Source organism: Petromyzon marinus, chromosome 11 (genome assembly GCF_048934315.1).
Source record: "Petromyzon marinus isolate PM22_M1 ecotype Great Lakes invasive population chromosome 11, UKy_Petmar_22M1.pri1.0, whole genome shotgun sequence".
NCBI classification, from domain to species: Eukaryota; Metazoa; Chordata; class Hyperoartia; order Petromyzontiformes; family Petromyzontidae; genus Petromyzon; species Petromyzon marinus.
Window position 1 is genome coordinate 13,946,343 of NC_133677.1, and position 25,604 is coordinate 13,971,946.

The 25,604-nt window shown below is 44.8% G+C and overlaps 1 protein-coding gene across 7 annotated transcripts in view; it reads right to left on the bottom strand.

Moving 5' to 3' along the window:
* The window catches only part of CRTAC1 (cartilage acidic protein 1), a 695,955-nt gene that overhangs the window by 88,087 nt on the left and 582,264 nt on the right, over positions 1–25,604 (bottom strand). For 4 of the 7 annotated variants that reach the window (XM_076066239.1, XM_076066242.1, XM_076066240.1 and 1 more), the window contains exons 14-15: positions 6,002–6,145; positions 221–3,368 (exon numbers count right to left, since the gene is read on the bottom strand). In XM_076066239.1, coding sequence (XP_075922354.1) covers positions 2,902–3,368; positions 6,002–6,145 — 611 coding nt within the window. In that variant the 3' untranslated portion in view covers positions 221–2,901. Of the gene's footprint in view, positions 1–220; positions 3,369–6,001; positions 6,146–25,604 lie in introns of those variants that run through there. The other 3 variants (XM_076066243.1, XM_032952553.2, XM_076066244.1) reach the window with 1 other exon arrangement.

Sequence of the window (25,604 nt, forward strand, 5' to 3'; positions counted from 1 at the left end):
TGAAAGGTGCGAGGTCGGTTTGTGAAGACTCAAGAGGAGCTCCCCGTCGCTGCTGCCACCACCATCGGCCATGTGGCGGCTCGACCTCCAGCCGCTCAACCGCTTCCTAGCGCGCCGTCAGCCAGCGGCGTGTTAGAGAGTGGGTGAGCGCCACGTGGCGCGGGGCAGCGAAGCCGCTTGGACGGCAATCATCCGTAGTGAGAGAGAGACAAGAGACAACCAAGCTGTACCGAAGATTTATTAATAAACGACTCAAGTTCTTATCGTGTCAGAGCCACTTATTACAGTGGTGTCAAGAAGTGGACTTTTTCTGATAAAATTCTACGCAAGACACAATGTCTAAACATCAGAAAAAGAAGAATCCACCTGCAGTGTCCTCCGATGATGACGAGACGGAGACTCAGCTCCTGCCGACACCGGGGGCCGTGGCCCCGGTGATTGAGGCCCCGGTGATGGAGCCCACGACGGGTGCCAATGTCGCACTTGTGGCGGACGGCGGGGCTGAGACAATTCAACAGCTTTGCCCTGACGAGCCGTGGCAGAGGGTGGAGACCCAGTTGGGCACGCTAATAACTGCGCTTCTCCACCTTGTCGCTCTCGTCACGCCGATCGCCGCTGGAGTAAGTCCAGTGGTGGACTTGCAGAGGACTGGTGATGGTGCCTCGGAGGGTCCCCCCTTGGTGGAGACGGCCGCCATTTCACAGTTCCCGCCAAGTTCGCGTGTCACGACCGCCATTTTGTCCTTCGCTGCAGAGAGCGGTGCGTCGGCCACTGGTTCATCGCTGCCGCGCGAGGTGTCGCCGTCCATCGCGACGCCCACTGTGAAGAAGAGCGCCGACCGGGGTCGACGCCTGCCTCACGTTCGCGAGTTCGTGGCAGCAGGGGGCGACTAGAGCGCTTTTCGCTGGTGCTTCGAGGCCGCCTACAAATGCATCCGATGGTCTGAGGAGGAGGCGCTCATTGTCTTGCCCACCATGCTGGACGATGATGCGTTGGCCGTGTTTCACTCCATTCCCGCCGACAAGAAGAAGACGCTGACACAAGCCTTCAAGAGATGGTGGAGGTATATGAGCCACCAGACGACAGAACGAGGAAATTTCAGCACCGTAAACGGGGGAGCTCAGAGTCGCCCCTCGCCTACAGAAGCGCCTTGATGCCCTTGGCAGTTGATGCATACCCCAATGTAACACAGGAACTGTTAGACCCACTGGTGATAAAACGCATGTTGGCGTTGGCTAGGGAAATGGATGTTGTCCTTCCTACGTGCGGCCACGAAATGAAGACGTCCTTGTGGGCCGTGCGTTGCCTCAACGCACCTGAAAATTTGAAGCGCTGGGCACAGATGGCGGCATGGACGGGGGACCCAGCTAAGAATGGTCAGCCCATCGGCTAGTCTCCATCTAAAGTGGTCGTCATTCCCGAGGAGGCACCGTCGACGGGCGACGTTGCAGCGACTGTCCCTCGCTGGAATCGGCGCCCTAGAGATGGTCGACATTGCCAGAACATCTACCGGCCGCGTCAGAACGACAATCTGCTCCAACAGCAGCCTCCCGTCACGTGCTACAGATGTGGCCGGGTGGGCCATTACTCACGGGAGTGCCACAATTGTCCTGCCGCATTCGTCCTGTGTCGCCGTCCGGATCGCCGACCACGTCTCCTGCAGCCAACCGTCCGCCGTCACGTCCCTCCATACAGGCGAGTTGGCACACGTCGGGCACCCAGGCATGTTCGCCATCTCAGTCATCCCATGCCGCCGGGACGGGTGCATCACATCGGGACGATTCGTTAAGTTGGCTGGTTTCACAGACACAGTGGAAGAAATTGGCTCGACGTGTGGTTGCCGCGGCAGTTGGATCGTCGACCGTGGCAGCCACTGTCCAGGGGGTCGATATCCGTGTTTTGGTTGATACGGGGGCGTCTGCCACTATCATTTCAGATGTCATTTTCCAGCTGTTGTTGATCCCTGCTTTTTGTGTTCGGCCGGTGTACGATGTGTGTGTTGCTGCTAAAGGGGGTAGTATGGGCATCATTGGACAGGTTGACGCGTGTATCGCCATTGGGGATGTTCGTGCGACGAGGCCCGTGCTGATTTCGCGTACGTTAGCCGTGCCATGCTTGCTAGGCACAGACTTTTTGTCGAGAATGCTGCTTAAGATTCTTGTTGATCAGGGATGTCTGGAATTGCCATCGGGCCGTAAATTGCGCTTTTTGTCATCGCCGCTTCCACGGCCGACCTCCTCAGTTATGGTTCAGGCTTTGGTTAATGCCACCGTAACTGTTTCGTCAGGCTCCCAAATGTTGATTCCGCTCTGATATCACAAAAAAATCGCTTGCAACGTCGCGGTGAATGGGATTCTTTTGATGCCTTCAAATACCGCTACACGAGGGTTGACGTTGGTTTGTGCTCAAACCATTTTCAGAACGGGTCAGGCCCCATTTTTGCAAGTTTTGAATGGGGGCCTGGGAGATGTTATTGTGCACGCCGGTATGGTTCTCGCTCACGCGACCACCGCATTTACTTACCGAGCTGAACACACGCCTGCGCAGGCTGTCTGCACTATCAGAAATGAATGTCCGGCGGATGATCGATGGATCGCCGGATTGTGCGGCAAATATGCTTCCCTGTCTCCGGTTCAGCGTCAAGGGTTGCGTATGTTGTTGGCCGAGTTTTCCGATGTGTTCAGCAAGGACGACTTCGACTTGGGTCGGACGTCCTTGCTGTCCCATCACATTGAGATGAGCGATGCTAGCCCCATTCGGTTGAACACGCATCGTATGGGGCCATCAGAAAAAGAGAGTATGCGGCACACCGTTGATGACATGTTGGCCGCTGATATAATTTCCCCATTCACGAGCCCATGGGGCGCCCCGGTAGTATTGGTTAAGAAGAAGGATGGCAACCTATGGTTCTGCGTTGATTTTTGTTGCCTTAATAAGGTCTCCGTGGCAGACGCGTATCCTTTGCCGCGGATGGATGAATCCTTGGAGGTGTTGTCCGGGGCGCGGTTTTTCTCTACCCTGGATCTCTCTTCTGGCTTTTGGCAGCTGCCCCTTGATGAGTCTTCGAGGCAGAAGACCGCGTTCTGTACCCCGCAGGGTCTTTTTGAGTTTAACTGTTTGCCTATGGGATTGAATGCCACTCCTGCCACGTTCCAGAGACTCATGGAACTTGTCCTGGCCGGCCTTCAATGGGACACTTGTCTCATTTATCTGGACGACGTCATCGTCTTCAGTCGGACATTTGATGACTACCTCCTCCGACTTCGCGCTGTCTTTGAGCGCATGCATTCTGATAATCTCAAATTTAAACCAAAAAAATATCGATTTAAAGCTTTCGTGACTGCAGGGATTAATCTTCTTGGTTCTTTCTGTAAAGTCACGTAGAAGGGAAATAATCAAATAATAAAAATAAAACATAATAAAATACAATTCTCACGACGTTTTGGCCACAACACAAGTAGCCTTCCTCAGGTGAAAAAACAGAACTGTCGGAAAGACAGCGCTCCAATGAACACTGCTAAGCTTGGCAGCGTATTTTAAGCTCGGTGGAAGGAGCAGAGCGCCTTGACAAAGGAGTTTACCATATAAATAAGGCCGAAAAAGTTTAACAAAATGAATGACCGCGAGCAGCTCACGACGAGAGATACAATAACGGGTCTCTGCCGGCGAAAACACCCGACTACCATATGCAACAACACGCTCGACGCTCCCCTTCACCTGCGACAGGACAGCCCCGATAGCTGTATCACTGGTGTCAGTGTCGAGGATAAAGGGGGACGAGAAGTCAAGGTAATCAAGAGTAGGTTCTTCGGACAGGCAATTACGCAAGGCATTGAATGCAGCCTCCTCTGCCGGACCCCAATGGAACCTCTGATTTTTGCCCGTAAGGGCATGCAACACACTAGCAATAGACGCAAATCCAGGAATGAACCGCCGATAATAGGAGGTGAAGCCAAAGAAGCTCCGAACATCCCCTACACTCGCAGGAACCGGCCAATCGCAGACACATTCCGTTTTGTCAGAATCGGTCGAAATCCCGTCGGCGCTCACAACATGACCCAAAGAAGTCTGCAAATGATGATATTTTTTTGTCTTATTGGTTCTTTTGGTAAAGTCACGTAGAAGGGAAATAATAAAATAACAAAAATAAAACATAATAAAATACAATTCTCACGACGTTTCGGCCACAACACAAGTAGCCTTCCTCAGGTGAAGAAACGGAACTGTCGGAAAGACAGCGGTCCAATGAACACTGCTAAGCTTGGCAGCGTATTTTAAGCTGGGTGGGAGGAGCAGAGCGCCTTGACAAAGGAGTTTACATATCAACAGAAGAATTTAGCATTGCAGTAGCTGTGTTAATGTGAGAGATTAGCAGGATGTTAAAGTCAGAAATTAGCATGTAACTAGGAGATTAGAATGATGTTAGTGTGAGGAATTAGCATGTAACTGGTAACGGAAGTAGCTATGTTAAAGTCAGAGTTTACATATCAACAGAGGCATTTAGTATATTGACGCTAAAGAACTGCAACTACCCAACTATCATACAATAAACCGATGTGAAAGAACTAAATATAAACTACAACAATATAATCAATGTACTCAATAAGCTGCGCTATCAACACCATCAAACATGGAGGTGGAAACATTATGCTTTGGGGGTGTTTTTCTGCTAAGGGGTCAGGACAACTTCACTGCATCAAAGGGACGATGGACGGGGTCATGTACCGTCAAATCTTGGGTGAGAACCTCCTTCCCTCAGCCAGGGCATTGCAAATTGGTCATGGATGGGTATCCAGCATGACAATGACCCAAAACACACGGTCAAGGCAACAAAGGAGTGGCTCAAGAAGAAGCACATTAAAGTCCTGGAGTGGCCTAGCCAGTCTCCAGACCAAATATATATTCCCACAAGTTTCTCAACAAAGGTCGTTTTTGTAAATATACAGGGTGTCCATTAAATAATTACAATTAGAGACCAGTTTGAACTGCACGGTCGAAATTCTGGCAACACATATTTTTTTAAGTTGAAAATCTTGAGCGATCTTGAGTAGCGCAGAACAGAGGCATTCAAAACACTCAGAGCAGAGACGCCGGGCAACGGCTGGGCCTGGGCATCTCTAAAAACATTGATGCAATGTGTGTCGTCCACGTCACGGCGAACACGCGGAGGTTTTAGAGAGATGACGCTTGTGCCATAAAATCTTCAACTTCTCAATTGTGTGCGCGTGTGTAGGTTTATCAACCAAGGCTCGAACTTCTACTTATTAATAATTGATAATGTCTGACACCTACGTAGGCCCTCTCAATATCGTATTTAGCACAATACATTGCCAAGTCCCCTTGCATTTCAGGAAATGGGGTAGATTGCATAAACGGTGGTGGCTTGGGCAGATGATGCTACAGTGTCAATGCATCATCTGTCGGTCATGCTTACATCATTTGTATGAAGAGTTCTGTCACAGCGTTTCTTCAGGCATACTTAGTTTGGACTACTCAATTTTCAACAGTTGCAAATAACCCAAAGCCAAACAAATGTCACTTCAGTCAGTTGATTAGTTATATTAAATGTAACTAATTAACAAATTTTAATTGGGATAACTACAGTACTTTGTTCATACAACGACCTATACAATTAAACAAATTATACATTCATGACACGTTTGTTATTTGTGCAGTTAATAAACATGTAATCTTATTCTTTGGGTCTTTCGGAAAAGTCACGTAGATAGGTTCAAATTAATAAAAAATAAAATAAACAAAAAAGCTTTGTTTTCCTCCTGATGACGATCGCTTGTGTTGTGATCGAAACGTCGCAGTTTTTTTGTTGATTTTATTATTATTAATTTGAACCTATCTACATGACTTTACCGAAAGACCCAAAGAATATGAATTCCCATAGTCACGAAAGCTTTAAGTCAAGATTTAACATTGAATCTCATTTGCAATTTCATAATTTGAATAAAAAGTTAATGTTAATAAAAAAAATATTCGAAAAACTTACCAACACATGCAGAGCCCTGCTGGTCTGGCTCAAAGCCACCTTGACACGACAAGTCAGGCTTGCAGCTGAAGCTGCCAAAAGTGTTGGCACAAAGGGGCCTGGTGCTGGGGCATGGCTGCTGGGCGCTGCTGCACTCGTCCACATCTGTCAAAACACAAACACGCACGTGCGCAAGTGTACACACAGCGCTCCCACAGCATCACCGCTTTTATATTGAAATATGGTCTCCGGGGCACAATATACAAAGGTTATAAGCCGATGTTCTGCTGGGATGGTACCCCTTTGCGAGTTCATTGGTTAAATAACTCGTTCCAGGTTTAAAAAAAATGCTTTAGGTGGTTAAACAAATGTACCACAATGAAAACAATGTTTGAGAATCTGGGTCAAATTGCTATCTTTGTATTGGTTAGTTTTGTATCATCAGTCGGGGGCTGGTTTCTGCCTGAAATATTTGCATGCAGATGTTTGGAGCGTATGGGCAATGGGGGAATCATGACAATGCCTTTACGGGGCATTCAAAACCTCCCGTTTTAACGAAATAACGTCAAGACTTAAGAGTGTATCTGTTGTTTTATATCAGAAGTTCTGCTTATTGGTATACTTGGTGATAAAAAGGGCTTGTCGTGTGCTTGTCAGCCCCCTACTAAGCCAAGCTGGCTTCACGCTGTCCTCCAGGAAGCCTACAGGCAGCAGGACTTTTCGGCTGTGGGAAATCAAGGCCCTGGTGTTTGCTGTCCACTAGTTTCTGATCCCCCCTTGGCAGCCTCGTCTTAAACTGGGGGTAAGCAATGAAGGCAACAGAGCCACATATCAAGAATAATGGGCACTCAATACCTAACGACAACAAGAATATATTACAAGAGGTGTATAAAACGGTTTACAATCATACAGAAATGTAAACATATAGAATTTTAAGATGCTTGTCCAAGCAGACACATATATGCACTGATTGTAACACCAATCGATGTATCTACCTCCTCAGTGTGCCAGGAAAAAGTACCGGCAATAATTATTTAACCTTGCCTTACCATGCACGACGAGGAGATGCTTGCAGAGACCCAATATGGTTTCAGGCCATGCTGTCCTGCATGGATGCCATATTCTATATATGTATTCCAAAGCCACCTCATATCTCTGCTTTATTGACTTGTTAAATACCTACAATACCATCAAGAGGCCAGGGCTTTTGAGTTGTTATTCATTCTTGCAGGGTCCATGACCTCATGCTCATGATCATTAAAGTCCTTCATGATGGTGGTTAATTATACGTAAAGGCATGGTGATCAGAGAGTAACAGCCATTAATTCCCTGTACACCTTGTGTTGCAACAAGGATGTCCTTGTGCCATCTTCCATATGAAAATTTTAGACCACGTAGTTACAAAAGACTTTCAGAATTGGACCAGTGGAATTTCTATCTGGTACAGATACACATGGAAGCTTGATCAATGCCCAGGTGCTGTCAAGGAATGGATCCATACTTCTTAACCATGTTGATTACTGCTGGGTCCGAGGAATCATAAATGTTGAGAGCTGAACCAAGAGATTGCCATTAAAAGGTGGGGCCTTACCATTAGCCCCACCAAAACAAACGTCTTCCTCAGTACTTTGTGCAATCAAACATTGTCCTTCCCTTTCCATAAGCGACTGTGTGGCTGTGGAGAGAGTGGGGCAGTGCCTGTACTCCGATAGTATGCTCACAACGGGTTTGGTTTTGTATCAGATTTTTCATTGGCATCAGAGGTCCCCTCTGACTATTTCCACCTCACCCACACTTTTTGACCTCTGTACGCTTTGAAGAAGGGCCATTGCTTGAAACATCACCTGTTATAATACCTTCTCTTTTGAAGGCCACATCATTATTGACGGATTTGAGTGTTTTGGTTATTTGTGATTGTGTAATGCTCCTAATGCAGCATCACCAATTAATGTATCGATGGTTGGGAAAAGTGTGGAGGAGTTCGCATACCTAGAGTGTGTTTATGGCCAGTTCTGGTAGTGTCAGAGGTATCAATCTAGCATGAAGCAAATAGCGTTATCTTTGTGCTGGCTATATAATGTGGTATGGTAGCTGGACTGTTGTTGCAAATAAAGATCGTGACCTTCGACATATGCCCTCTCTATTTTGTGCAAGCAACATGGTCCTGCTTCAAATATTAAGGCTTGCCTGCCTTTCATCCATCATGGGCATAACCGGGCTGGATTATATAAGTGCACAGGCACTTGAAGTATCAGGATATCATCCCTTTCTTGATTTTATCCAGCAGCTGAGGTCGCGTTGGCTGATCATGTGGTGTGCATGCCAGATAGAGGCAGATACACGGATGTGGCGTGGTCTACAGAAAACGTGGGGAGATGTGGGAATTAGCTTTTGGCAGTTGTGGAGGCAGCAACCCTCCAGAAACGATTTCATGGGGAATGTATCGTGGTGGTAGTGATGATGATGGTGGCTGGAAATGGTATCTACATATTGTAGGTATTTCTGATGTACAATGTCAATCAAAAAACAATAACAGCTTAATTATACATAACTCAGTTTTTACTTTCACCAAAAAGAATAATCTTGATTTGAAGCGTTCGTGACTCCAGGAATCCATACTCTTTGGTTCTTTCGGTAAAGTCACGTAGGTAGAAAAATAATAATAGACCACGACGTTTCGATCACCACACAAGCAACCGTCTTCAGGTGGTAGTGAGAAACAGGCTTCTGAAACAAGTCCTTATATATAGAGCCCGGAGGGTGGGAGGGGGTTGCCGCATAGGGCAAGAGAGTGGGGGCTGGGGTCCTGCGGAGGTGGCCATTGTATTGTGAGAGATTAGCATGTCAATATGTATAGACGGTATATCAGCCACTAGGGGGAAATAGCGCTGAACAGGGTGAAGGAAAGGCAGCGCTGAACAGGGTGAAGGAAAGGTAGTGCTGAACAGGGTGAAGGAAAGGCAGCGCTGAACAGGGTGAAGAAAAGGCGCGGAGATGATTGCCTTTCCTTCAACCTGTTCAGCGCTCCCCCTAGTGGCTGATATACCGTAAATACACATTGACATGCTAATCTCTCACAATACAATGGCCACCTCCGCAGGACAAGCTCCAGCCCCCACTCTCGTGCCCTATGCGACAACTCCCCCCCACCCCCCCCTACCGGCTCTATATATAAGGACTTGTTTCAGCAGCCTGTTTCTCACTCCTACCTGAAGACGGTTGCTTGTGTGGCGATCGAAACGTTGCGATCTATTATTATTTTTCTACCTACGTGACTTTACCGAAAGAACCAAAGAGTACCAAGAAGAATGTTTTACGTTTTTGGTCCAACGGCAGTCAGAAAATATTGATATTTAGAATGGGTATTTACATTTGATTGGCAAATATCGATGTGGTTGGTTTGATGCTGTTGATATAGCATCAAGCAGCAAGAGGGAGGTTGGTGTTGTTATGTTGGGTGGCTATGAGAGTCTTGCAATAAGTCTTTAGAATTTTAAGAATTCTAAAGTCATATCAAAACCAATAATATGCAGACAGTTTCACGGGAGTGTAATGAGTTTTCTCTGTGTGTGGAATTCCAAAATACATTGCAGGTTAGCGACGTGACACTTTAATTAAACCTATTGAGTACGGCTGTAAATGTGAATAGAGACTTTGAAATCACATGTGTGGGCCAGTACAGTATGTATATTTCCTGAATTCACACACTAGGAAATATTTTGTTTCAACTCGATGCCAAGGAAATGTGTATATAATGTTTTTATCATGTTACATGCTTAAAAACACATGCATTGGTAATTCAACGATTCATTCATCAACCAATATCCCCCCCCCCCCCACATTCTAGCATGTCTGTAATTTACACGTATGTATGTTGAACTTCTTTCGCACCGTACGTAGCCAACCATGCTTATCGGAGGAGCGGGAGAACGACAACAAACTAAACACAAAAATAAGTTAAATTTCGATTTAAAGCTTTGGTGACTGCAAGGATTCATCTTCTTGGTTATTTCAGTAAAGTCACGTAGAATGAGAATAAAATAATAAAATAAAATAAGACAATACAATTCTCACGACGTTTCGGCCACAACACAAATAGCCTTCTTCAGGTGAAGGAACAAAACTGTCGGGACGACAGAGCTTCAATGAACGCTGCTAAGATTCGTAGCGTCTTTAAAGCTGGTTAAGAGAAGTGAGGCACCTTGACAAAGAGGTTTACATATCAAACAGGATAATTTAGCATTGAAATAGCTGAGGGATTAGATTGTGACTGGTCACAGAAATAGCTTTGTTAAAGTCAAAGCCTACACATCCACAGAGGCACCTAGTCCAAATCAAACAGGATAATTTAGCATTGAAATAGCTGAGGGATTAGCTTGTGACTGGTCACAGAAATAGCAATGTTAAAGTCAAAGCCTACACATCCACAGAGGCACCTCGTACATGGACGCCAAAGGGGCTGCAACAACTCAACTATCATACAGTAAACCGATGTGAAAAACCTAAGTCTAAAAAATTACATCAATATAATAAATGTACTCAATATACTCTTCAATAAGCTGAGTTATTAACAGCAACTGGGTATACACTACACTATATAATGAATACCATATAGTAAACAGAAAAAATTCGAAAATATAAACTACCTCAATGTTATCAATACTTTATATATTCTCCAATCAGCTGAGCTACCAAGAATAAGTCGTTATATATCACAATGCTATATGGTGAAAAAATGGGTGAATTCTTACCGTCAACGTCAGCACCACGGACAGCTACGAGCCCCGTTCAGATGGACGGGTCCATCCATGGTCGGAACGGGGAGGGAGGAGAGAAACAGCTGCGAGGCGCTGTTATACTCCATGTTATAAACCATACCATTAACCGTGGTGTGAGAGGTATTAAGAGTCAATGCCAGCGAAAGAGCTGCGGTCTGAAGGTCACCGTAAAATACAATCAATTAAGACCCGAAACGGTGTATCAAATCCTTCCAATGATTGCTAAGCCAGAATCCATCTTCTCGGTTGAAATTGTCTCTGTGCTTGTATATGTGGATGGCCTCATGAACGAATCTCTCATGGTAGCCGGTTGGCTTGCAAAGAACCTCCATCTTGGAGAAGTCAATGTTATGTGAGCCCACTGAATTATAACAGTGATCTGCCACGGCAGAGGAGTTCATTCTACCATGTTTCAAGTCTGTTTTATGTTCGCGGATGCGGTCCGAGATATGTCGTTTGGTTTCTCCAATGTAGCTACTACCACAGAGGCACTTTAGTTTGTAAATGCCCGGGTACTGTATGTCTGGAACAGCATCTTTTACAGATGGAACCAGATCACGGATTTTATGTACTGTGTTGAATTGGACCTGGATCTTGTGTTTATTCAGGATTTTGGAGATATTTTTAGTGACCCCTGCAATGTAGGGTAAGGTGATGGTTTAGAGTGGCTCCACAAAGAGGATCCTTCTTCATGACTGGAGTGATGGCTTTGCGTATTGTGTAGTCGGAGTAACCATTAGCCCTGAGAGCCTGGTGTATGTGCTTGAGTTCACTGGTAATGTGTTCCTGGTCAGAAATGCATTGGGCTCTATGGTATAGAGTCTTAATGAGGGAGTTCTTCTGGGGTGGATGGTGGTGGGAATCCGGTTTCAAGTAAGCATCTGTATGCGTAGACAGAGTGGCTCATTGAACCATCAGGTCTCCTTTTAATTAAGACATCCAAAAAGGGTAGCTTGCCATCTTTTTCGACCTCCATGGTAAATCTGATGGCTGGGTGTATGGAATTGATGTGGTCACGGAATTGGTCTAGAGCAGGCTGGCCATGTGGCCAGATGACAAAAGTGTCATCCACGTACCTCTTCCATAAGGTCGGGCGTAGAGTGGTAGTCTGGATGGCGTCAGTTTCAAATTTTTCAATGAATACGTTGGCTACAACCGGAGACAGGGGGGAGCCCATTAGGGTGCCCTCAGTCTGTTTGTAGAAAGTTCCATTCCAGGTGAAGTATGTGTTGGTTAAGCAATGTCTCACCAGGGGGGGTACATCAGTATGCAGTCCTTGATGAACCAGGTCTTCAATGATAGCGATGGTGTCAGGTACCGGAACTTTGGTGAACAAGGACACCACATCAAAATTGACAAGCAGGTATTCTGGGGACAGGGAAATGCCTTTGATTGTCGATACCAGGTGAGTAGAATTTAGTACCGCAGAGGTGGTTTTTCCAGTGAAAGGTCGCCATATAGCATTGTGATATATAACGACTTATTGCTGGTAGCTCAGCTGACTGGAGAATATATAGAGTTTATTGATGACATTGAGGTAAATTTTGACTTAAAGCTTTCGTGACTGCAGTAATTCATATTCTTAGTTTTTTCGGTAAAGTCACGTTGAAGAGAAACAACAAAATAACAAAATATATATATAACAAAATATATATATTTTGTTATTTTGTTGTTTCTCTTCAACGTGACTTTACCGAAAAACTAAGAATATGACATTGAGGTAGTTTATATTTTAGGTTTTTTTTAATCTGTTTACTATATGGTATTCATTATATAGTGTAGTGTATACCCAGTTGCTGTTAATAGCTCAGCTTATTGAAGTACATTTATTATATTGATGTAATTTAGACTTAGGTTTTTCACATCGGTTTACTGTATGATAGTTGAGTTGTTGCAGCCCCTTTGGCGTCCATGTACGAGGTACCTCTGTGGATGTGTAGGCTTTGACTTTAACATAGCTATTTCTGTGACCAGTCACAAGCTAATCCCTCAGCTATTTCAATGCTAAATTATCCTGTTTGATATGTAAACCCCTTTGTAAAGGTGCCTCACTTCTCTCAACCAGCGTAAAAGACGCTACGAATCTTAGCAGCGTTCAGTGAAGCTCTGTCGTCCCGACAGTTTTGTTCCTTCACCTGCAGAAGGCTACTTGTGTTGTGGCCGAAACGTCGTGAAAATTTCGTCTAATTTTATTTTATTATTTTATTCTCATTCTACGTGACTTTACCAAAAGAACCAAAGAAGATAAAAATACATTCTAAAGAAATTTGTTTTAACACAAAAAAGATATGAGCACAGGTCAGAGGCTCGTCTTAAATCTGCTTGGACATATCTGTAAATATTTATGTGCTTTGAAGAGGTGCCCCATTGCCATAAATGTCACCTATTGCGGATGATTCCTTTTTAAGGCCACAGTGATAGTGACGAATGTTGAGTTTTTCTTGCTAAAGCATGGTTAGCGACGGCCAGAACTTGCAACAAGGCCAGGATCCACGTCGATCCAAAGCCTCAAGGCGAGTCTTGCCTCTGCTTGATTGCACGAGAACAAATTGGTGTGTTGGACAAGAGACCGTGGTTACGTCGCATGGGCCCTGTCCTATGGATGTGACTTCCCCAGTAACCCGTTTGGACATCTGTGAAAAAGAGCTTTATAGCTCATCGGATTCCTCCTCCAGTATAAATATTCTGATTTTCTGGCTGTTGCCTGATGAGGCTGGTTGTAATTACCGGAAAAACGTCGAACTCGAATTGTAAATGTTCTAGGTTTACCCTTCAACACACCGGTGTGCTAATTGGCATGTGTCGAGTAGTGGCAAGTTTAATGACACATTTATATTTAAGCGATCTCACCCAAAAAACCCATATTATGGATTCTGATTCTGTTTAATAAAGTCGACAAGGGTGAAACTTCTCCAGTGTTCACCGGACCTGACTGCAAGCCTCCACAATGTTTTATTGCATCTGAATCAGGTACAGTATCTTGTCCTATAATGCGGTAATTATGTTCCTGCAGAAAACTGCATTATGGAAAAATTGCGTTACAATAAATCATATATAATATAGGGTAAAGCACAGTCCGCATTAACACATGAGATGCGTATGCAGGCTGAACAAAGACTGAGGTGCGTGGGTAGCATCTAGAAGCATCCAGCAGCATCCCGCCTTGTGTGATGCGAGGCCGAGGCAGCCGCATAACCGGTTATTCCTACTCGCGCGACCTAGTTCTGTTCGCTCAATCGCGTTATATTCAAATCGTATCCGCCTTATAAACAATGTATTCCCTAATACATTCATCGTGTTATATGCAATTCATGTTATGAAAACATGCGGCGTTATAGGAGAAAAGACTGTATGGCTCTGCAATTCCGTGCCCATGTCACTGCTGGCAGATGGGCCTCCATTGGAGAGTATTTGGCCTATTCTTCTATGACCGGCCAGACGCCATGGAAGAGTTGGGAGTACCCACACTTTACCCCACCACACATGACCAGTCCATCGACTAACTGTGGTGGCCCCGTTTACACCATTGGGTGAACAGAGGTATGGGGGGGGGGGTGAAGAAAATTTGCCCATTGCTCCCTGTGCTGCACTAGGTGCTCCACTAGGTACTGCACCAGGTGAACCAGCAACCTCTGGATTGCAAGTCCACTGTGCCAGCTACTTATGAGTAATCTTTATTATATTTGTTACTAGCTTTACTACCCGGTTTCGCACGGGACTTGGATTCTTGTCTTGGATTAATACACGGCCTACGCGGAGGAGGGTTGTGGGGGGATGCGTGACGTCAGCAGGCACACTGAGTAACGCTTCCGCATGCGGGTGACATCACAGATGTGACGTCACCGCTCTCTTGCCATGCAAAATATATCCATTATTGCCCCACCTCCCCACCAAAAAAAATACAAAAGTCTATTTTTTATACATTTTACATTGTCTACCGTCGGGAAGCTACCCACATTCCAAATTTAAAGTTTGTTGCATGTTGAGAAGTATGCTAAACATTTCGAATAGACACACATTCACAAATTTCCCTTTCAAACAGTGAGGGAAAAAAGTATTTGATCCCCTGCTGATTTTGTACATTTGCCCATTGAGAAAGTAATGCTCAGCCTATAATTTGAATGGTAGGTTTATTTGAACAGTGAGAGACAGAATAACAACAACAAAATCCAGAAGAACGCATGTCAAAAATTGTATAACTTGATTTGTATTTTAATAAGGGAAATAAGTATTTTACCGCCTCTAAATCAGAAAGATTTCTGGCTCCCAGGTGTCTTTTATAGAGGTAACGAGCTGAGATGAGGAGCACACTTAAAGGGAGTGCTCCTAACCTCAGCTTGTTACCTGTATAAAAGACACCTGTCCACAGAAGCAATCAATAAATCAGATTCCAAACTCTCCGCCATGGCCAAGACCAAAGAGCTCTCCAAGGATGTCAGGGACAAGATTGTAGACCTACACAAGGCTGGAATTGGCTACAAGAGCATTGCCAAGCAGCTTGGTGAGAAGGTGACAACAGTTGGTGCGATTATTCGCAAATGGAAGAAACACAAAATAACTGTCAATCTCCTTCGGCCTGGGGCTCCATGCAAGATCTCACCTCGTGGAGTTGCAATGATCATGAGAACGGTGAGGAATCAACCCAGAACTACACGGGAGGATATTGTCAATGATCTCAAGGCAGCTGGGACCATAGTCACCAAGAAAACAATTGGTAACACACTACACCATGAAGGACTGAAATCCTGCAGCGCCCGCAAGGTCCCCCTGCTCAAGAAAGCACATATACATGCCCGTATGAAGTTTGCCAATGAACATCTGAATGATTCAGAGGACAACTGGGTGAAAGTGTTGTGGTCAGATGAGACCAAAATGGAGCTCTTTGGCATCAACTCAACTCGCCGTGTTTGGAGGAGGAGGAATGCTGCCTATGACCCCAAGAACACCATCCCCACCGTCAAACATGGAGGTGGAAACATTATGCTTTGGGGGTGTTTTTCTGCTAAGGGGACAGGACAACTTCACCGCATCAAAGGGACGATGGACGGGGCCATGTACCGTCAAATCTTGGGTGAGAACCTCCTTCCCTCAGCCAGGGCATTGAAAATGGGTCGTGGATGGGTATTACAGCATAATGACCCAAAACACACAGCCAAGGCAACAAAGGAGTGGCTCAAGAAGAAGCACATTAAGGTCCTGGAGTGGCCTAGCCAGTCTCCAGACCTTAATCCCATAGAAAATCTGTGGAGGGAGCTGAAGGTTCGAGTTGCCAAACGTCAGCCTCGAAACCTTAATGACTTGGAGAAGATCTGCAAAGAGGAGTGGGACAAAATCCCTCTTGAGATGTGTGCAAACCTGGTGGCCAACTACAAGAAACGTCTGACCTCTGTGATTGCCAACAAGGGTTTTGCCACCAAGTACTAAGTCATGTTTTGCAGAGGGGTCAAATACTTATTTCCCTCATTAAAATGCAAATCAATTTTTAACATTTTTGACATGCGTTTTTCTGGATTTTTTGTTGTTATTCTGTCTCTCACTGTTCAAATAAACCTACCATTAAAATTATAGACTGATCATTTCTTTACTCATTGGTTTTTTCGGTAAAGTGACGTATGTAGAAAAACAATACAATTATATTAAAACAAAAAACAATCACGACGTTTCGATCACAACGCAAGCGATCTTCATCAGGTGTCAAGAACAAATCATGGAGGTAAATACAACAAAAAGATGAGAGACGAGAATTCAACAAACCTGAAAAAACATTATGTGAAGCACATCCAGTCAGGCCAACAACACAGTTAGACACTTCCTGGCGGACCACGAATTTCAGAAGCGTGTTAAATTTCGTGTTCAACCTTTGGATTGCACATACCAGCATAAATAGAATGAAAAATACGAGGTACACAGTCAGTAGAAATACATATACAAGTCCACCAAGATGTAATGAGGGAGGAAAGATGGACAGGGAGGCAGAGAGAGAGAGAGAGAGGTGGGGGGGTGCGGAGGGATGAACAGAAGCTTAAATAGGAAATACGGTTGGAGGGGGGGAGGGGCCAGAGCGAGAGCGGCAGCTCAAACACGCATATCTTACACATACAAAACGGCAGCTCAAAAAAGGACCACCTCTTGTAAATACAAAACGGCAGCTCTACGTACGTGACTTTACCGAAAAAACCAATGAGTAATTTTATGCAGTCACGAAAGCTTTATTGCTTTATTATCACACTTCTACGGGGAAGTTACCGTTGTAATTATGTGTAAGATGTGCCCTTTTTGAGCTGCCATTTTGTATTCACAAGAGGTGGTCATTTTTTGAGCTGCCGTTTTGTATTTACAAGAGGTGGTCCTTTTTTGAGCATTTTGATGTGACGTCACATTTCTCAAACCCCCCCTCCCCCCCTCGTCACATCGTCACAAATGTCTGACCACCCCCCCCCCCCCCCCAGGTGCGTGACGGCATTTATGGACGGCCCCTAACCTGTAATTCTATAGGCTCACAAAAAGCAGAAGCTTTACACAATAATACTTTACTATAGTTTTTAAATTAATGTGCATACCTACAATCATGGAGCAATCGTACCACATACCTCCACGGTGCAACGTAAGTATGTTTCTTGGTGTTATTTTGGGCGTTTTTCTTGCTGCTCTACTAGACAAGTCATATATTATCACAAAATGTAAATTATGCATTAACTGTTCATGATGTTGTACGAGTTATACCACTGTGTAGTGTTAATGGCTATAAAATCCACGTTAATGGTCATAAAATATGAAATATATTACGCAATTTATCATTTCCGTGTCATCGTGTTTGATGAGCGGCACATTATTATTTATGATAAGTGCATAACTATGGACGTCTTGGCACAGGTATCTAAATCAGTGGAAGCTTCTTTATCAGATTGTTGATCTAATGGAAGTAACAATGGCTGGGCTGCGTAAAATGTGCCAGGTGTTTGCACATGCATCTTTCTTTTGGTTGGGGATGCGTCCTTTCGCAAAAAGTAACCACCAACCTCCACATTAAGAGGTCTGATATAATCGTTAATGATATCTTCGGCGCCGAAGTTGGTCCGGTCCACTCAGGTCACATGGCGACCTTCAAAAGTTGGTTCTGAGATCATGTCTATCGAGAAGCAGAATTAAGGCTGGGTCACAGAAAAATAATAATAAACAAATACATTTAAATAGGAAGGATTTTGTTAAAGGCTCACAGATGAACATAACTTTAGAAGAATAGGACACTGGAAAGTATGAATAGGCGACCTCATGACTAAATATTCCAGCAAGTGAGCGTACACCTCATAGACTATTCCTCCCAGTGAATAGGTTTTTAATGTTTACAATCCATAGTTCTGGATTACTTAATTATTTACAATACTGTATAACAATTTTACAATTGAAAATGTACTACATTTATTTAGTTAACACTTAATAATGTACTTTCATCATCATCACCACGATCCAGGGGCAGATAGCCCATACTGTAGGTGTCCACTTTTCTCTGTCTTGTGCCAATATCCTCAAGTCGTGCACATCTTTACTTACTTTCCACGTACAGCAAATATAAACGCAATATTTTCAGTGTTACACGTACACTTGAATAATAACGGATAGAAATATCACGGACTCTATGGGGCAGTGACACAGCCCAGTGGTAGTGCGCTCGCTGCTTGTTGCAGAAATCCACGGTTCCAATCCAGCGGTCACTCTGGTTAACAATGCGGTGTGTATTAACCACAACAATGCTACGCGCCATTTGTTTCACTGTGGACATTAAAGCTCGAGTGGCATCTGTCGCAAAAGTTTGCCATCTTATGTCCCACGTTAGGTCAATATTTTCGAAATTTTAAAGAGTACCGAAATACATAGTAATCATCACACCCTCCTGCAAAAATCGAGCAGGTCTCCATGGGTAAAAAAAAAAAACGCATAATAAAAATATATATTTTTATAAAAATAATAATATTCTGAGCCACTTATCATCCCCATGATGCAATGGGGGGATGATGAGATTTAAGAAGCAAGAGAGAGCAGGCTGGACAGCTTTTAACAACTGAATTTGACAATGAAAGTAACACATTAATGTTTTTTTTCCAGGAACGTTTTTCCATTCATGCTACGAGATATAGATCAGAAACATGGACAGTGACAAATAAAACGTATGCAAAGAAGCACGGAGAGATGCACGCTGGGAATTGCATCGAGATACATGTATATGGAGAGAAACACGGATCAGAGGACAAAGTGCAAATTAGAGACACCGTATTTAGTGTAAAGAAAAGAGTAAGTGAGCTTGGGCAGGACACATCGATGGAAGAAATGGTGGCCCTGGCGACACAATGTGAGGCTATGGAGAGAACACAATACAAGAGCACGACCACCACAGCAATGAAATTGGCGAGATTGGCTGGTGTCCACGAGCAAGATGGAACATGACCATGAGGGATGGCAATAACGTCGGGAGGCCTTTGTCTGGCAGTGGAGAGATCATGGCTGATGATAATTTAAATTGCGAAGTGTTATAATATTATATTGCCTGTCTTGCAGGACACACTGCCATTGTCTGCCTTTGCAACTTATGTTGGAATGTTTTCACTCTTCTCTAAAGTAAGAGAGACGTTTTGAGAGTTTACAAAGTTTGAATTTGTATGCCTCCACTGGACCTTTGCAGACGAGCAAACCACCATCGGCACTTTATTGGATGCTGTCAATCCCTACCTCCATGAGCTTTTTTGCCTTCCAACCGCATCAACTTGAAAAAAGCTACACGAATCTACTGTAAGTGAGATTTGACAAAAAGGCCCAATTGTGTTTTGAACTCCCCTGTAATAAAACAATGACGGTAACTTGTGTGACGGCATTAGCGGGCATCGTCACCACGTAAGCTGGTTTGCCTCAGCGAGTTCATCTCGCCGTGTCAAGTGGGCCATGTCATTTCAAAGTGACCTTGGTGCGCTCGGGCTCAATGTGGACGGTGTAAAATTGAGACGAGGGCTGCTGCGGTCTGCGATGGGTTTTTACAACCGAGATTGGCTGCACTGTGTGTGTATGAGTATATACACACAGTGATTCACAAAAAATAATCCAACATTTTAAGTACTGTAATTTTGTTTATTTTTAAGCCTTGTTCATTGCCTTGAAAGGCCAGACTTAAGGTGACTAGGCATGAGCCGTTTTTACTTGTGAAACCATTGTATAGAGCGAGTTATGAGGCTAAAATAAATCAATGCTAATCTATAGCAATACAATGGCCGAGGTATAGCTAGCTCTGCGATCTTACACTTACTTGCAAATTCCATCTCTAGCCTCGCCCACTTACCCTTGGGTTGTACCCATCTCAAACCTTTATAACCGATGGCTGCAAAAGCTCTCTCGCTATATTTCTTCCTGCCTCAGCAGTCCGCCTGCTGTATTTCTTCACCTGAAGACGATTTCTCGTGTTGCGATAGAAACATCGTAATTTTTTTATTTTAATTTATTTTATTTTATAAATTTTCTATCTACATGACTTTACCGAAAGACCCAAAGAGTATGAATCCCTGCAGTCACGAAAGCTTTAAGTCAAGATTTAAATCAATGCTGTTCAGTTTATTTGAAAATATTCATAAACGCATGTGTACTTTGTTTCACCTGAATGAGAGTGCAAAATTCTCACATTTTGCAGATTGTAAGGGATGCTAATTCCTTCTTATAATTTTTTTTAATGAGTTTGCATAATTTACATGTCAAACTATGCAAAAAAGAATTAACCAAGATTAACACTGTCGATACATATTTTATACATTTAGTAATAATTTACATTGCCTTTTTTCATTCCAGTGCTTTTAAAAACAAACATGTTTTTGTCGGTAAGCATTTTTAACAAATCAGTTTTGGCAGAAAGCATCACTGAAACTCAGCACCTCTTCTCCTTGTTTCATTCAGTTATTCTGGATCAGTAAATGTTAGGTTTCACAACAGCAATACAATAAAACTGATGGTCGAAATAAAAATGCAACTGCATAAAAAAATAAACAACCTCTATAACGTAATGCAGTTATGTAATTAATTACCTGTGCTGAACCATGTCACATTACATCGGGATGCTATTTTTCAAATGACAGAAGAAAGGACAAATTCAATTGGATGGCACTCTTTTAAGTAATTCACCTGGTTGTCATGTTGATTATATATATTTAGGTTAATATATATTCTGAAATATAAGTTTTGAGATAAATTAACGCAGGTCATAGTGAATTCATATTCGCGAGTTGTTCTCGAATGAGCGTGTCAATGTACAATCTGTTTGTTGCAGAGCAATGGCAGCCAGAGAGTAGCACGAGGTTTGTGATTGGGAATTCACAATGGCAGCACTCATGAGAGACACAGAATATTAACATTAGTGGAGATAATGTTTACAGATCTCTGGCGCAAGCAAATCAAAATCCCAGGAGCCTAACTGCCGGTCAAATGAAGGAGAGGAAGTGCCACATGTGTGACTTGAAGGAGACCTGCAAACTCTGCCCTTTGCAGTCACGAAAAAGGGGGAAACTCCTGGAGCAAATGGCATACCAGACTACCGCACACATATAAATTGTTTACGAAGATCATCAGGAACAGCGTAACAAAACAATGTCGAGGCCATGCAGCCATGGAAGTGGGATGGGTTCATTATGACCAAATACAAATCACCAGAGCAAAAATAGAAGAGATATGGGAGAAACAGGAAAACAATGAGACACGTCATAGCATAACGAGTGAAGGACATTACAGATCCAGGGATAACAATGGCTTAGGGCATAATACAGCCAGCAAGATCTCAGCATCAGCAGAGTTCAAGGGATACGCCCAGCAACACAATGGGCCAAATGTGCCACTGTTCTGGCAGCCCAACCTAAACCTGATCTGAGTCCCTTTGGCTTGTTGACCAGTGAGCCTTTACCACTCCATATGGACTCAGGGTAAACCTAGTCTAGCACATAAACCACAGTGTTTTCTCCACCATTCAGTATCGTTGTCACACGATTGTTGCCAGCCGGTCAACCCTTGCGACATTAACCACGCGGCACTTGCCCAAAACCATTCCCAAGGACGACCACCAGGGGGTGTCATGAGCTTTCCTCCCTTCGGGTGGTGGTCAGCACGCATTCGTCCCCCCTGCTGTCCAGATCACCCGTGTTTGTGTGTCGGGGAGCCGGGGAGGCGTGGCGCAGTGGTTAGCGTGCTGCGCTATGAACCACAGCTACCCGAGTTCGGATTCCCGCTCACGGCCAACACCAGTCATGATTATATGAACCGATCGTGGGCCTCTCTTCGGTCGACTCGGCCTCAAAATGAGTACCTGATGCGGTGCGTAATCATCGCTTACTCGGGAGACAAAGACGACCGGGCGTGGTATTGGCCACCCACCCCTTACCGTGCGACGTTCCGGCCTTCATAGGTGCTGCTAGTTAACAGCACTTGCCCCAACAGTCTGTTAAGGCGTACGTGGGGAGGGGGAATATTTGTCATGTCACTGTCAACCAAAAGATGGCGCACTAGACCACCGATCGGAGCCGCGTTCATTTGCAGATCGGTCCCAGTAGGTGCCACCGGCGTTGGGTGGTGGAGTGCAGGTTCCTGGCTGAGGCTACGGTGGGCTCAATCCCACACTGCTTGGTGAACTCCGCTGTCCATTTACTAAGGGTTTTGAGATACCCCACCTATCGCGAGGATTCAACGCAGTGGTCCAACAAGCCCTCCCCACTCAATGTGGCAGATTGGGCGGCTCGTGGTGGACCGTGTAATGATCAGCGAGGACAAATGTCTTGAGTTATGAAACGCAGGGGGTTGGTTTTGTTTACAAGATGGATAGCACAGTTGAGGAGTTTCACTCACCGCAAAATTTATTTTGAAGTGACAAAAATCCAATTCAATCTCAAAGTAATGAGATTACTGAGCTACAAAATTAACAAAGTATGCCCGACCTTTTTACACCACTCGGACTTGTTTACACAACATCAAACGGAATATATCTTTAAGCTTCACACTTGGCTTTATCACTATTAACTCAAGTCACTGTCATAATTCTTCCGCACCGTAATCTCATCTCTCCGAGGCTTTTTCCGAGCCTGCTCATATATCCTTTTAAGCCCTCCAATTCGGAGATCTGAAAAATTTCCATAATCGTTATGGGTGGTGGCCTTTATCACCCTGAAATATAAAACAGTTTGCAAAACTTATTTCAAATTTGTCAACTCGGGACCGTCAGCCCTGCCTGCTCTGGAGCTGTAAAATGGCCACCACGCTGAGCTGCGCGCTCCGGCCATGCGCTGGGTTCAGAACCCCCTTTGTCTATCAACATGCTCAGACACCTTCACAACAGTAATAAACTCGTGTATGCATGTACGTATGTTGAACTTCTTTCGCACCATATGTAGCTGATCGGAGCACCGGGGGGGGAAGGACAGGGAACTAAACACAAAAGGCAGTTCTAAAAAAAATAGCTTATTAATTTAGATGATTTTAAAATGCATATTCCCCAGTGGCTTCCTCATACCGGAAGAGCGTTCCAGACGGCCGCAGAAGCACACCTGAGAGCGCGCGATGCCAGCAATATGCTGACAGTGCTTCTCACACCTGATCAACTCTCGCGAATCCCCACCGGCGCCCACCGACACAATGAGGGTCGCTAACCTTCTACCACGTGTCGCCCGTGTTTTTCCTACATACTGCACATGACAAGTAGCGAGGGGCCGCTGAAAGTGATTCGCGTAAATATCCATGTGCACGGGGAACGACGACGTAATATAGTGGAGGCTTTTAGTGTGCGGTTTTGAAAAGCTTGAGAGTGGACGTGCGAGAAAGCAAGTCGCCCGTATCGTGTGTACGGCATAAAGCCAGTGGTGGAAGTGGGCCGGAATGCGTCGGAAACTCCGGGGCGGGAGTGAAAATGTGAACCCTGTGACTGCGTTCCAAAAGGATTTAAGGATTCGTCTTTTTATTTATTTGTTCTTCGCCCCTCGCTTTCCGCTAATGAATAAGGTTTCCATACACGACTATTACGGTGACTCTCCTGTGTTCTCACTGATCTGGCCTGGCCATGCCTCTGTATCAGCCAGCCAGTAGAAGACCCAGACATTGGTGTCATCACTACACAGTACATATATACTCAATATACACTTCTCATTTTGTTAATTATTAAAGGGCTATGACAAAGGAATCACATCTCCAGCACGGCTTTTCTCTGTATTTGCCTGATAAAAGAATATTTGGGGTTCACTCGGCCCCTGGTATAAAAAAAAATGTTTTCGCCTCGCTACGATCGACACATATACGTTTAACTTTGTGATGTCATCCCACTTCCACCCCCTGTATGAAGTGCATCCGCACACCTGCTCCACAGCGGCGTATGATCCACTGAACACACCACGCAAATACCAGTCACCTGCTGATGGTCTGATTTGAGGGCCAACGGTCAGAGGTTACAGGGTAAGAAGTAGCAAGCGCCTCTAACTCCCCTAACTCTTCTTCAATTTATCTCAAAATCTGTCCACCACCCGTCGCAGCTGAGTTACCTCATTGATGTTCACTTCAACTGAAAGGCCCTCCAACTCACGCAGGCTGCTAATCCTGCTCTTCGCGGTGAGCCAATGGGTCCTGCTGCTCAGCTCTGTTCATAGAGTAGGAGGCAGGCCAGTGGCTAACTTTAGTCCAGCTGCCATTCTCCATCTTCTTGAGTGTGTAAATACTGTGTGCTTCACACGTTTAAATATTAATACGACCAAAGCCACTGCATCACGCGCTTTCAGATGCGCTTCTGCAGCCGTCTGGAATGCTCTTCCTTCTGAATAGTAGGAATCCACTTGAGCTGTGCACTTTTAATTCATCTAAATTGAAAACTCATTTCTCTAGAACTGCTTTTTGCGTTTAGTTTGTTGTCCTTCCCTCGCACCTTCGATGATCACAGTTGGCTATGTAGGGTGCAAAATAAGTGCAATGTATATACGTACAAAGTGGACCTCTTATTCATCACGGTGGGCCTTTTGCCCATCGTAGCGAGTCAGTGGGCCCTTCCACTCCTCATGGGGGACTGTTGAGCGAGCCCTCGTGTGTACCTCAACTCGTCTCCTGCTCATTTTATCGCCATCAAGCTCACCGCCATGGGCCAGTGGACTCGCGGGCTCTGCCATTCACAAAGGGGATTCCATGAAGTTGTTGCTGTAGCCTGGTAGGCCACAATGCCCGCCACACATAGTGGTGGTCGACAGAGCCTCGCCATGAAAATTGACATGCCGATGGCTTCTGCCTTCTACCGCACGGATGAGGACCCACATGGCAACCCATTGGGCCCTTCCACCTGTACCTGTGGTTTCTGCGGAACACATGGGCTCATCATACCGCTCATAGCAGCCAATTGGACATGGCCACCCACCGTCAGGCTTACCAATGTCTAAGTGCTTGTCAGAACAGCCCTGTGGCTTGCGATGGCACGGGAGATGCCCACTATTGCAACTGGGCACGTGCATCCTCAACGCTAGGCATTGGGTGAGAGATTATAAAGGATAGTAGTTAGGGTCCGGACGAGTACTTGCGGCACATCTTGTAGCACTCTCCGGCCCTTTTGCTCGACTCCTTTTTGTTCTTTAGTAAAAAAGAGCTCAGCGGGCCGTGCAGGCAGCCAAGCACGTTGTGTTCCACCGCAAAGTCATGCAATACATATATAACAAAGGATATACCTAAATAACAAATACTATCTGCATCACCTGGCATGTTGCCTAACTAGAACGGCACATCTTATTCATCTTCGTAAAGAAAAGGAGAATAAAATATAAATGAATGCAAAAGAAAAACAAAGAATGGGAAAGAGATAGTGAGCTTAT